The sequence below is a fragment of the Heterodontus francisci genome, chromosome 4 (genome assembly GCF_036365525.1).
Source record: "Heterodontus francisci isolate sHetFra1 chromosome 4, sHetFra1.hap1, whole genome shotgun sequence".
NCBI classification, from domain to species: Eukaryota; Metazoa; Chordata; class Chondrichthyes; order Heterodontiformes; family Heterodontidae; genus Heterodontus; species Heterodontus francisci.
In genome coordinates this window covers 178,095,084-178,108,867 of record NC_090374.1, presented here as the reverse complement: position 1 = coordinate 178,108,867, position 13,784 = coordinate 178,095,084, and the positions used below count along the sequence as shown (strand labels likewise).

Here is a 13,784-nt window from a genome sequence, read left to right as displayed (position 1 = left end):
TCATATTTTCCCACTGGGTAGAATGGTGCAATTAACAAAACTGATGCATTTAGAATATACACAGCCTACAATTTACAAAAACTGCTAATTTATTTTCATGCTTAAACAATGTTTATAAAAGTTAAGAGATCTGTTGTACTTGTACTGCAAACAGAATAGCAATGGTGACACAAACACAAGCAAAAGGGTTTGTGGTTTTCTCACTAGCAGCAACACCAACTTGCACTCATAGTGGCTCTCACAAAGTAAAATGTTTCAAGGTGCTTCACAGAAGTGTTATCCCCATCCTCAATGATGGGGGAGCCCAGCACGTCAGTGCGAAAGATAAGGCTGAAGTATTTGCAACAATCTTCAGCCAGAAGTGCCGAGTTGACGAACCATTTCGGCCTCCTCCTAAAGTCCCCAGCATCACAAATGCCAGACTTCAGCCAATTCGATTCACTCCGCATGATATCAAGAAATGACTGAAAGCACAGGATGCTGCAAAGGCTATGGGCCCTGACAATATTCCAGCAACAGTACTGAAGACCTGTGCTCCAGAACTTGCCGCGCCCCTAGCTAAGCTATTCCAGTACAGCTACAACACTGGCATCTACCCTGAAATGTGGAAAATTGCTCAGGTATGTCCTTTACACAAAAAGTAGAACAAGTCCAACCCGGCCAATTACCGCCCCATCGGCCTACTTTCAATCAGTAAAGTGATGGAAGGTATCATCAACAGTGCCATCAAGCGGCATCTGCTCAGCAATAACCTGCTCAGTGACACTCGGTTTGGGTTCCGCCAGGGCCACTCAGCTCCTGACCTTATTACAGCCTTGGTTCAAACATGGACAAAAGAGCTGAACTCAGAGGCGAGGTGAGAGTGACTGCCCTTGACATCAAGGCAGCATTTGACAGAGTATGGCATCAAGGAGCCTGAGCAAAACTGAGGTCAATGGGAATCAGGGGGAAAACCCTCCGCTGGCTGGAGTCATACCTCGCTCAACGGAAGATGGTTGTAGTTGTTGGAGGTCAATCATCTACGCTCCAGGACATCATTGCAGGAGTTCTTCAGGGTAGTGTCCTAGGCCCAACCATCTTCAGCTGTTTCATCAATGACCTTCCTTCAATCATAAGGTCAGAAGTGGGGTTGTTCGCAGATGATTGCACAATGTTCAGCACCATTCATGACTCCTCAGGTACTGAAGCAGTCCGTGTAGAAATGCAGCAAGACCTGGACATTATCCAGGCTTGGGCTGATAAGTGGCAAGTAACGTTTGCGTTACACAAGTGCCAGGCAATGACCAACTCCAACAAGACAGATTCTAACCATGTCCCCATGACATTCAATGGCATTACCATCACTGAATCCCTCATTATCAACATCCTAGGGGCTACCACTGACCAGAAACTGAACCGGAGTAGCCATATAAATACCGTGGCTACAAGAGCAGGTCAGAGGCTAGGAACCCTGCGGCGAGTAACTCACCTCCTGACTCCCCAAAGCCTGTCCACCATCTACAAGGCACAAGTCAGAAGTGTGATGGAATACTCTCCACTTGCCTGGATGGGTGCAGTTCCAACAACACTCAAGAAGCTCGACACCATCCAGGACAAAGCAGCCCGCTTGATTAGCGCCCCATCTACAAACATCCACTCCTTCCACCACTGATGCACAGTGGCAGCAATGTGTACCATCTACAAGATGCACTGCAGCAATGCACCAAGGCTCCTCATATAGCACCTTCCAAACCCACAACCTCTACCAACTAGAAGGACAAGGGCAGCAAATGCATGGGAACACCACCTGCAAGTTCCCCTCCAAGTCACACACCATCCTGACTTGAAACTATATCACTGTTCCTTCACTGTCGCTGGGTCAAAATCCTGGAACTCCCTTCCCAACAGCACTGTGGGTGTACCTACCCCACATGGACTGCAGCGGTTCAAGGCAGCGGCTCACCACCACCTTCTCAACGGCAATTAGGGATGGGCAATAAATGCTGGTCTGGCCAGCGACGCCCACATCCCATGAACGAACAAAAAAAAAACAAAATCGGGGATGTGCAAGACGCCAGAATTGGAGGATCACAGAGATCACGGAGGGTTGCAGGGCCAGTGGAGTGATAGGGAGGCGCGAGACCAAGGAAGGGCTGGGAAACAAGGATGAGAATTTTAAGATCAAAGCTTTGCCAGATTGGAGCCAATGTAGGTCAGCGAACACAGAGGTGATGGGTGAACAGGATTTGGTGCAAATTAAAATATGGACAGCAGAGTTTTGGACGAGCTCAAGTTTATGGAGGGTGGAAGATAGGAGGCCAGCCAGGAATGCATTAGGTAACAAAGGTAATAGCAGTATATTTAAGACACACAATTTTTACTTCTGTCCAATTGGTCAGACAGCCTATTTCCAGGACTTCTGTGGCCAATTGTAGAACAACCTTGGTAGAAGACTATAAGAGGGGTCAACTGATTTGCCTTCAGAATTCACACCAGAAGAACCTGTTGAAATCCAGGAACACACTGCATGCACAAGAATGTTCTATAGCAGGGTTATCTAACCTTTTCGGGTGGAGGGCTGAATTACGATTTTTGCTCAGCCGGGGTCCGGTGAGAAAATTTCGAAAGATAAAGGCAATAAAAATTTATCTTACTAATAAAATCAACAACAAACGTGCATTTTTCGTGAAGAAGTTTTAAATGAGAAGACTAATTTATTGTTCCGAAGAAGGGTCACTGACCCGAAACGTTAACTCTGCTTCTCTTTCCACAGATGCTGCCAGACCTGCTGAGTGATTCCAGCATTTCTTGTTTTTGTTTCAGACTAATTTATTGACTTACTTTCTCGTCACTATATTAAAAACTGATTTGGTGACATACCTGTCATTGTTTTTGCTTTCATAAAGGAGTCAATCTCTGCCCGCACACTTGTTGTAGCGATGCAGAGTATTCTGGATAGATTTCCATATGTCAGGAGAGACCTTGATCTCTCTCCCACCTCTCCCTGCGCTCTATGCGCGTCTCATTCTGTCTTCCATGCCGCACATCTCCCTCCCTCCTTCCCCTGCCACCCCCCCACCCCAGAATGAAGGGACACAGCTTGAAGGTTTTGTGCAAAAGATGCAGGGATAATATGAGGAAGCACTTTTTTTACGCTGTGGGTGGTAATGACCTGGAACTCGCTGCCCACAAGGGTGGTGGAATTGGAGACGATGAAGACTTCAAGAGGAAGCTGGATGACTTGCAGGGCTACAGGTATCGAGCCAGGGACTGGGACTGACTGCATAGATCCATGGAGAGCTGGCATGGACTTGATGGGCTGAATGGCCTCCTTCTGTGCCATATTAAATGACTATGACTCTCTCTCCTCCTTCTCTGTCTCTCTGCCCCTCTCTTATCCCCTCTCTCTCCACGCCCCCATGTCTCCAGTGTTCCCTGCAGCAGCCATTCCCACAACCGGATATTTGCCATGCCTGTATTATTTAAGCTGGGGAGACTGGAGGCGGGAACCTGCCAAGCGTGCAGGATACAGGACGTTTACAGAATCACGTGAAAGCAGCAGGGGTGGACGATCCCAAGGCGCCTGCGCCGCATTCCAATAAAAGGCACTAGCGCTGCGTGGGAAGGCCCGTCAGTCACAAGGAGTGACCAATCACAGACAGGGGTCCCCCTGCCAGTCAGTCAGACGCAGGTCCCGCCTACACCCTCCAACTGATGTACATGGGAGCCGTGCATCAGAGCTGAGCCACAGGGAGATCGGTGGGCCGGATGAGAAAACCTTCGGCGGGCCAGGTTCTGGCTCGTGGGGCATATGTTGGACAACCCTGTTCTATGGCATGACTTTTTCAAAAAAAAGCAGATTGTACAATCTTACTAATTTTAAGTAGTGAATAATTTTCATCCTTTTGCTGTACGAAGTGAGAGAGGAGGGAATCAAAAACAATCTCATTTCAATCAAACTTTACAAACCGTGAGGTACAGTATCAGAATATTCTCCCTTCAAAGATCTAATTTACAAATTTTAAATCTCATTAAATGTGCAAATAAGCTTGCTCAAAATATGTATTCTTGATGTTGCAAGTTATGTCAAGAGATTTGTAGCATATCAGTAAGGTCAGCCTTGCCATAGCAAGGAGTTGTGATGTATTTATATTCTATAACCTGCACAACCCATAGGTTCATAACTTATATTGTGCCAAATGGCTAGAACCTTTCCAATGGCTGAATGTTTATAAAGCAGCATTATCAACAGTTGACACAGAATATTGAATTTTGTATTTAAAAATAAGTACTACCAACTTCTCACATCTAAAGGTAAAACTAAGACAGAGAAAAAGCAAGAATGGTACGGTGGAGGGACTACTCACTTTAAAATCTGGCTCCAAAATACCTATTACCTTGTGCTCACTGCAGTGATAATGCATTGCAGTTCAAACATGCAAAGCACAAAAAGCTGAAGTCAGCATCCTTACATCTGCATAAAACAATTCCCTATGAGGGAGTCTATTCCAGCTGTACAGATTATACCTGTTTTTCAGCTTTAAATCAAAACATTTTCAAGGCAAAACAAGTACTTTAGAATTTTCATAATTATATTTATGAATTTTTAATGATAGATGAATTTCCTGTTTGACATCTTTAATTTATTGAAAATGCTAACTGAAGACCACCACTCTTGCTTTTTAACATGCATAACATTGATGAGAAATGTATAATGTAACCTCATGGTGCTTCATAAAACAAAAGTTGGTTTTTGCTATATGTGATGTTCTTTTCAATGAACAAAGGTCAGTATTAGTTATCTTCAGACCTGTACTAGCACCAGAAAGGTCATAACGATCATTTACAGTACAACCTACTTTTATTTGAAGAAAGTTATCACAATGAAGGCATACTGCTTCTGTTCCTTACAACCTTCTCTCCTCCTTAATTTTAATTTAATCTTAATTCTCCACACCCACACCCCAACTGGTGCCCCCCCCCCCACTTTGAGAAATTACAACACTGCTAAAAGTATTTTCTTGGCCTCACCTATTAAAAACAATGAGTATGCAGAGAAAGTGCAGAACAACAGGGGTAAGTCACAAGGATAAATGTAAACATGAATACTATTAACTCAGTACAGCGTTAACAGATTTTAGATAGGGAGAGGGAAGGGGAAATGGCAAGGCTGGACAAAAAAAAAAATCCATGTACAATTTCATCCTAATGCTGGAGCATAGGATTTTTACATTAGGCAATGTCTTTTTAGTAAATACACAGTCATACACTCTGGGAATATCATCATCTTAAGTACTGAAAAGGCTTTCAAAACAGGTTTTTTATATATTTCCATACAAACATTTTTGTACATTTCATATAGAGCAGAATTAACAGAATCTAGACAGTAAAAACAAAAAGTCACTTGATCCACTGCGTTCTATTTTCATGGTACTATTCCAGTATCTGAATTGCTAGTGCTCCCACATGCACCAATTCCAATTCTTTAGAATGAGACTATGTTCAATTATAGAAACTACTTCCGTGTTCACTGTTTATGATTACAGTAGACAGATTTTTTGCAACTGTATACTGCAACTGCAGATCTCCAGCTTGTCTATCAAAATGCCTTGTTTTAAAAAAAAACTTTATCTTTTGTGTTTTCATGAGCATTTGAACGTTTGGTTTTGTGCAACATTCTACCAAGCTCAAGTGCAGCAGATGAAATTCCAAAACAGCACAACACAAGCACACCAATTGTTATTTAGCTGAATACAAAATGCAGAAAGAGTTTCTACAAATGTTGTATAAACTTATATGTAACTTGTGCAATTGTACTGTCTAATCACCAATTTTCACATAAACCTGCAGTGGTATCAGTACAAAAGCAAACAGCCTTCTGCGTATGGTCATTCAACAATGCATTGGAATAGTTCCAGAGTTTTTAAAATAAAACTCTGATGTAAATTCCATGCATGAAATAGACACAAAAGGCTGGGAATTAATGTCTCAAAGCTAGGCAAACATTCAAAAAGCAATTGAGCTTTGCTGTTGATAAATTACTTCTGAACCGTCTCAATTAGGTTACATCCTTATATCACATGCTTAAATGTCTACATAGCAATACTATATAATATGGGCAGACCAAGCATCAATATCATTTGTAGATTATTATTTTTGAAAATGTCCAATGGCACACTGTTTTTATTTCAAACAGTTCCAGATGCTTATACCACTGAAAGCCATTCAGCCCTCTACAGCTGTTTAAGACTAAATCTGTTACAAAATAAAAACAAAGTGCTGGAAATACTCAGCCGGTCTGGCAGCATTTGTGGACAGAGAAACAGAGTTAACGTTTCAGGTCTGTGACCTTTCATCAGAACTGGCAAAAAGTTAGAAATGCAATAGGCTATGAGCAAGAGAAAGGGGGAAGGGAGCGAAGACGAACAAAAGAGGTGTGTCATAGTGCGGAGGGCAGGAGAGATTAAATGACAGAGCTGTCATGGAACAAAAAGGCAAAGGGAGTGCTCATATTGTAGCAAAAGACATAGCATTAGTCCAGAGAGACAGTGTTAAATGGCAGAATAACGAATTGCTCTGTCTGAAAGAAAAGACATGTAAAACAAGTTTAAGAAAGGCACATGGTTTAAAAAAGAAAAAAATCTGTTACCACGTTATCCACATTTCCCCACTATACTCTTGCCTCCTTTGGCAATCACACTGGGCAACCCCTTGCCCTCAGGCATTTCAAATCTCCACCTTAGCTCCCTTTCATCTGAATTCACTCCCCTAAACCCTTCTGTCTATACAGTTCTATCACATTCATGGCCACCCCTCAACCACAATAGCAATCACGGACGAGGCCATTTCCAACCACTATCTTGTATCCCTCATCATCATCCACCTGCTTCCAACCCCTTCCCTTTTGCATCTGTCCTTGGAAAAAAACTTCCCCAAATCATTTTCAAAACACCCAACTGCTTAGTCTTTAGACTTCTATTTGCCACAGAATTATGCCAGTTTCAGAATTGCTCAATCGTTCCCTCAGTTCAGCTTTTGTTGCCCTTGCGCCCCAGCAAAATCTTTACTCTGTCCCATCCTGGTTATTTCGTGGTATATCCCAAACTACACTTCAAGCCCAAGACTGCAACTTGAGCACAAATGGCCCACAACTGGTTTAGCCATCCATCAGTAAGCTTCACATTCTGCTAACAAAATAATTTCTCCACTAAAGGGTCATCCTGGAGGGCAAAGAAAACAACTTAGCTTCTTCTCTCCACTACCAACCATCTCCATAACCATAATGACCCTGCCCCTCCACCTTCATGGACTTTGTCACCAAGGTCGGGATTATCCAAATACCTCTGCTGCTTCCCCCCCTTTGCACTTTCCCATGAAGCCAAACCATCCCACTGCCCCAGCCCTGAACCCATGTCTTTTATTTTCCTTCCATCTCCTCCATATCCTTTCCAAAGCTTCACTCAATGAGACCCCTAATGAGACAACAGGAAGATAGATATTGTAGATTGAAATAGAAAATGCTGGAATAATACTCAGCAGGTCAGGTAGCATGTGTGAGGAGAGAAAAACGGAATTAACGTTTCAGGTCTGTGACCTTTCATCAAAATTGTTCTGATCAAAAGTCACAGACCCTGAAACATTAACTCTGTTTTTAGCTCCCCACAGACGCTGCTCGACCTAAAGTGTGGCTACCCGACACGAACCGACCCGTGACATGAGTCCGGGTTCGGGGTCGGGTATCTCGTCCGGGTCCAGCATTCGGGCTCGGGTTGGGTCAGGCTGGATGTGGGTCAATGCTGCCATGCTCCAGAAAGTAATCTTCAAATGAACATTCAGGACGTCAAGGCCATCCAGACTCTGCATTCTGCAGTAAAGCCTGGCTACCCGACCAAACCAGACTACGTGTCGGGCATTTAAAAAAAATTAAAGGACTCGGGCCCAGGTTGGCTGTTGTCAGGTCGGGTTTTAATTTTATACCCGAGCCAGGCTTTAGCCTGACCCAAGTATTTCCAGCATTTTCTGATTTTATTTCAGATTTCCAGCATCTGCAGTATTGTAGATTGAAACTGCACACAAGCACAACCTTTTAAACATAAAATGTAATTATAGTGCCTTTAACATAAGAACATACAATCATAAGAAAGAAATGCTAGATTATGCCATTTGCCCTTCAAGCCTACTCTGTCATTCAGTAAGATAATGGCTGATCTTCTACCTAAACTCTACCTTCCCACATCAGCCCTGGAATCCCTTACTATCCAAAATTTTATCTCAGCCTTGAATGTACTCAACGACTGAGCATCCACATCTCTCTGGAGTAGAGAATTCCAGAATTCACAACCCTTTGAGTGAAGAAATTTCTCATCACAGTCCTAACTGGTTGACTCCTTATTTGGAGACTGTGATACCTAGCTCTAGACTCCCAGCCAGAGGAAACAGCCTGACAGTGTTTTACCTTGTCAAGCAGAATTTAATATGTTTCAAGGAGGTCACCGCTCATTCTTCTAACTCTAGGAATATAGCCTAGACTATTAATATCCCCTCAAATGAGAAGCTGCTCATCTAGGAATCAGTCTAGCGAACTTCTGTTGCACGCCCTCCAAGGCAGATATATCCTTCCCTCTTAACTACACTGCTCCACAAAAACGCCTATTTCTCTTTCATAAATCTATTGTAGTAAAACATCCCACAGTGCATTACAGGAGCATTATCAAATGCTCCAGCCCATGTAAGGAGATATGAGGTCAGAATGACCAAAAAGCTTTACCAAAGAGGTAGATTTTAAGAAGCATCTTAAAAGGATGAAAGAGAGGCAAACAAGTTTAAGGAGGGAATTCCAGAGTTTAGGGCCTTGGCAGCTGAACAGATAGCCACCAATGATGGAGTGATTACAATTGAGGATAATAGATACATATTAGTGGCTCTCCCATGATGTTGCTTATGGCAAGTAAAGTTATCTGCCATTTTATAAGGACAAGATTGTTGTATGATGAGCAAAGGTAGGAGCTCTGACTCTGAATGTGGGACCGATGCCCAGTATCCAATGACTGCGAGTGTCTTCCATCCCATTGTAAAGGGCAGGTGGGGCTCTTCAGCCTTGGTTGCAGCCCATATAGGAGAATGCACTCTGACAATAAAAACTGGAAGGAATGTAAACAAGAAACCACAGCATATTCGCTTCCCTAATTAAGTGGATTAAGAATCTCACACAAGGGACTTGGCTAGGAATTGCCCCAAGGCAGAATTGGGTCTGTACTCATTAGTCCCTTCCAGTCCATCCAAATGACAAAGTAAAGTCACACAGCAGTTTCAACTGATTCTATGATTTCTTTTTGAGCAGTCAAATAAAGCATCAATGGAAGAGATATAAATTGGGAGGAAAAGAGTCAACCCGACCTGTGCTTCAAGTAAAAAAATATACCCTGTGGAAATCTAGATAATTGTAGATGCAAAGGCATAATGGACCGAGTGACCTCCTTCTGCGCTGTATCATTCTATGCCTGTTAACTGCTTGGTATTTTCAGTTTTAGGGTAAATGATCAGATACAGATATATGATTGGTTTGCAGCCGTATTCAGATGCGATATCAGTATGACTGACATGCATTTGATGCAACATTTCAAAATAGAATACACAACACAGGAAATATACTTTTAAAAAAACGTTTTATCCAAGAGGAAGACCACAAGAGATTAAATGGTGAAAATGAAAAACTGCTAACAAGAACGTATTATAACTACATTGAAAATTGGGAGTTGTTACTACTATAGGATAAAATTGTCATGAGCCACAGACGCGCAAAACTTAGTGGAAGAGAGAAACATCATTGGCTGAAGATTAGAATACAGCTCGGAGATAGCTCACTGACTGAACCATTTCACACCGTCCTATTTAGTTGGATTGCCAGACAACTCAGAACCAACAACACAAATATTTGCCTTTCATTTTAAAAAGCATCATACAAACAGCATTATGAGCTTGAAAGCATGGAACACAGCCTGACAGATGGCCACCATGCAAAAGCACGTCCCTTGCCGTTTGTACATGTTTAAGTCATTGACCATTAGCATTTAGGAACTTACATTTTTAAGCACATCTCAAATTATTCTAGTCCTGGTTACCTTTTTGCAAATATTTGAAAGTATGATACTGGTAGAATTTAAAACAAAAGCAAATCTTGCGCTTTAATCTACAAGCAAAAATATTAAGCACAGAACTGAAATACATATAGGCTCACAATAAGAACTTAATATAAAATTCAGCTTTCAAGGGATTCAAACCTGCCATCTGCTCTCCATTAAGAGTTGTGTCTGTTCTCAGGAGGGCAATGGAGCAACTGTATCTCAGGGGAGAGGAAACACAGATCCTGCAAAGCAATGGCAACCACATGGATTGCGCCCAGATGATGCCAAACAGAAGAATGAAGTGGTATTATTCACACAACAAGGCTATTTAATTGCAGAATTCTAGAATACAATATGGAGTAGTAATGATTTTAAGTGAAGATCTTTTGCAGTCCAGTAAAAATTAGATTATGGTTGTTGTTCTCACAAAACAGATGAAATGAATCCTTGGGTTAGTCAAAGAAAGGAAAATCAAAACCTATTTCCTATATTAACTATTTTACAACATCACATGATAAGCCATGTAGAAGATCCAAAAGTATGAATGGTTCTGCAGAAACTTGGCTGAAATAAAATCCCTCATTACATTAGGTAGTATAATTTCATTGAAAATGAAGCTTAGAATTTAAGACGGGAGGGTTATTGGACTGCAGAAACTTTGAGACTTTCTACTATGAAGAAAGCCAGGTCAAAGAGTTGCTAAAACAGGAACCATTCTATAAATGCAATGCCAATATTTTTTGATCCAAAAGTACTGCTGAGTTTCAAACAACATTTGACAGAGGGAAATAAAAAAGCTTGCTTAGAAATCCCTAAATAAAGCTGGCTACAATTTGCTGCCCTGATGTGACATGGAAATTTACATTTCGTCATATGCTTGCAAAATATTAGATCTCAATGCAGTTTTCATAAAACTCCTCATTCAACTTGAAAGGTTAAATACTTCTGCCAAATTTCCTTCTTAAAATTAGGTATTTAGTACACTAGAGCCACAGCTATGTGAACTAACAAATGAATAGGGATCAGCTGAACTCACATGACTAGTACAAAGCCACAACTATCAACAAAGATTACACAAGAAACAGATAAAAAGAAACTGATATACTGAAAAGTCTATTTTCTAACTTAAATAGCCAAACATTTGCCTGAAAACAGTTAGCAAAATTTTATCCAAAATTTACACCATGAAGTGACATGTCAAGCAGCAGCACCTCAATAAAAGCCCCCATGTACAAAATATAACATTAATCCTAAGCAGTAATTACACATTAAATACATCTTATGACATACAAGTGCTCTCACTGCACTTCTGCCATTAGAGGAGCTCTAACACTGCAATACAGTCCAGGCCATGCTCGAGCTTCCAGTGCAGGGTACCAGATCAAGAGGTGGCTTTTGGTGGCCCTGCCAGTGAAGAACAAATGGTAGCTGCAGTTTTTTTCTGGTCGAGGGGATTTTTAGAGAAGTTGGAGAGCCAGAAAATTAAAGTAATTGCTGTGACATCTCAGCAACTGCACATGTACTGCTTTGGCGTTACAGTTGGTTGCCTGAAATACCACCTGCAATGTAAATGAGGCAAATTCAAGAGTAATAAGACACAGAACAGATTGTGGAACAGCTTGAAGTAGCCACAAATGTGGCACTATGTCGCCAGGACACAGCCCCTTAATTAAGTTTCCAAACATGCCACCTCCAGCCAAATTCCTTCCCTTCCTTGCTGATGGGCACCAACTCCTTTCTATTGTACAGTCCCCATGAGCATCGTTTGTCCCTCAGGTAGCTCACCTACACATCAAATGTCAGCAAGTTATACAACTGTGGCACTATACATTCACTTCCAGCAAAGGAATTGAAAACCTACGTGACCGTCCTTGGGTTAATGAAGAGACTCTCAGTTCCATACTGCCATTCTGGTTAAGATCAACTCCCTCTGCACAGATCGAGAATTGAACCATGCCTAACCTGAGCAGCTATATTGCTAACCAACCAAATTACTTTCTAACAAAACTATTTTCCATCTCACGTTCCTGTGGAAATATGATTTGAGGGGCAATTTAAGGCAATTTTTCCAAGGACATATTTATAGGCTAAATGTTTCACCCCAGCTAAAGGTTCCCTTTTCTCACTCGATAGGAAAGTTTCCTTTCAAACAAATACAAATGTATACACTGGGAAGCAAAGGGTGCTGGACATGATATTTCCACAAACAGGAGAGGATTTCCTGTATTGCATCTTTTTAGATCACATGAACAAGCCGCCCTTTAACAATAATTCTCAAACTCGATTTTAATTTTTATCCTTTGCCAACCAATTAGAACAGGAAAGGACCAAATGTTGTTTTCTTAAAGACACTGATGATTATGAAAAGAAATATGAAACTAAAACTGCTTTGTGATGAGGGCGGGGTAGAGGGGGGGAAGGGTGGAAGAGTTTGCATCATTCCCATCATAATATTAACACACGTAAAGACGTATTTTAATTAAGTTTATGACACCGGACTGTGTGTGTCTGAGGATAAAAGGCTTTCCCACAATTTCATTTCGACAATGCTTTATTAAAAATGGTTTTAAGTAAGTTCACTTTAACCTCCTCAACAATTACATTATAGATATCTGATACTTGTTTTAGGTGGGTATGTTCTGTTTGATCTCTCGGCACATGTTTAAATCTAAATGCTAAACCTGGACTGTCACATTTTGTAAAACAAGAAGAATGAGTGGAACAGGGCACAAACACACAAACACCTCTTTTAATGTCGCAATATCTCTTTTAAGCATCAGTAATTCAACGAAAAAAATTCGAAAGATAATTTTTCGAAAAGGGCTGGCAGAATGGAGTTTTCGTTAAAAAAATCAACAACCTACAGCTGAAGGCCTCACTTCAAATCCAACGAGAGGCCGACTTTACGGGAAAAAAAATAGTTTACACATAAACAAACAATCTCTTGCCACCCAGGAAGGGTTCAGAGAAAGGGGGAGAAAAATATACAGGGCCCAAGTGACCCAGACGTGCACTAGGCCCCAAATCACCGAGCCACAGAAAATAAAAAGTTAAATATTTTAATATAAAAGCAGAGAGAGGCCGCCGCGGACTCGCGCCGCTCCCCAACAGTCAAATCAACCCCTACCCTCTGGCGAACGGTGAGAACATGGATAAAAACACCCCCCAAATCCCCCCTCTGCCATCACCCCACCCCCCAGCCTTACCCGTACACGATGGACATGAAGTGCATCAGCCACAGGATGACAAACAGGACCAGGCCAAAGATGGAGAGACCCTGTAGAGCGAGTTCCAGCAGCGCCATTCTGCACCAGTATTGGCTTCGGCCCCAGTTCGGCTCTCTCACTCCCTCTCCCTCTGGTTGGTGACTCAAACCGATCTGATCCGGTCTGAGTACGCGCTCCCCTGTCCTGCCTCCTCCTTCCGTCCGAGTGCCGACACCGGCTCTGACTGACTCGTTTACACGGCTCGCTCGGGCGCGGTGACAGGATCTACCTCCAGACTCCGCCCCCTTTCACTGACCCTGTCCCAGATCCACCAGACTCCGCCCCCTCTCCCCAACCCCTCCCCAGGAGCCCACCAGACTCCGCCCCTCTCCCCACCCCTCCTCGAGATCACCAGACTCCACCCATCTCCCCAACCCTCCCCAGGTCCACCAGACTCCGCCCCCTCTCCCCACCC

General features: G+C 42.4%; 1 protein-coding gene across 1 annotated transcript in view; it reads right to left on the bottom strand.

Annotated features, from left to right (window-relative positions):
- Nucleotides 1-13,563, bottom strand: part of ugcg (UDP-glucose ceramide glucosyltransferase) — a 57,651-nt gene extending 44,088 nt beyond the window's left edge. Inside the window, exon 1 of the mRNA XM_068030647.1 lies at nucleotides 13,310-13,563. Coding sequence (XP_067886748.1) covers nucleotides 13,310-13,407 — 98 coding nt within the window. The 5' untranslated portion in view covers nucleotides 13,408-13,563. The remainder of the gene's footprint in view (nucleotides 1-13,309) is intronic.
- Between the last annotated feature and the right edge of the window lie 221 nt (nucleotides 13,564-13,784).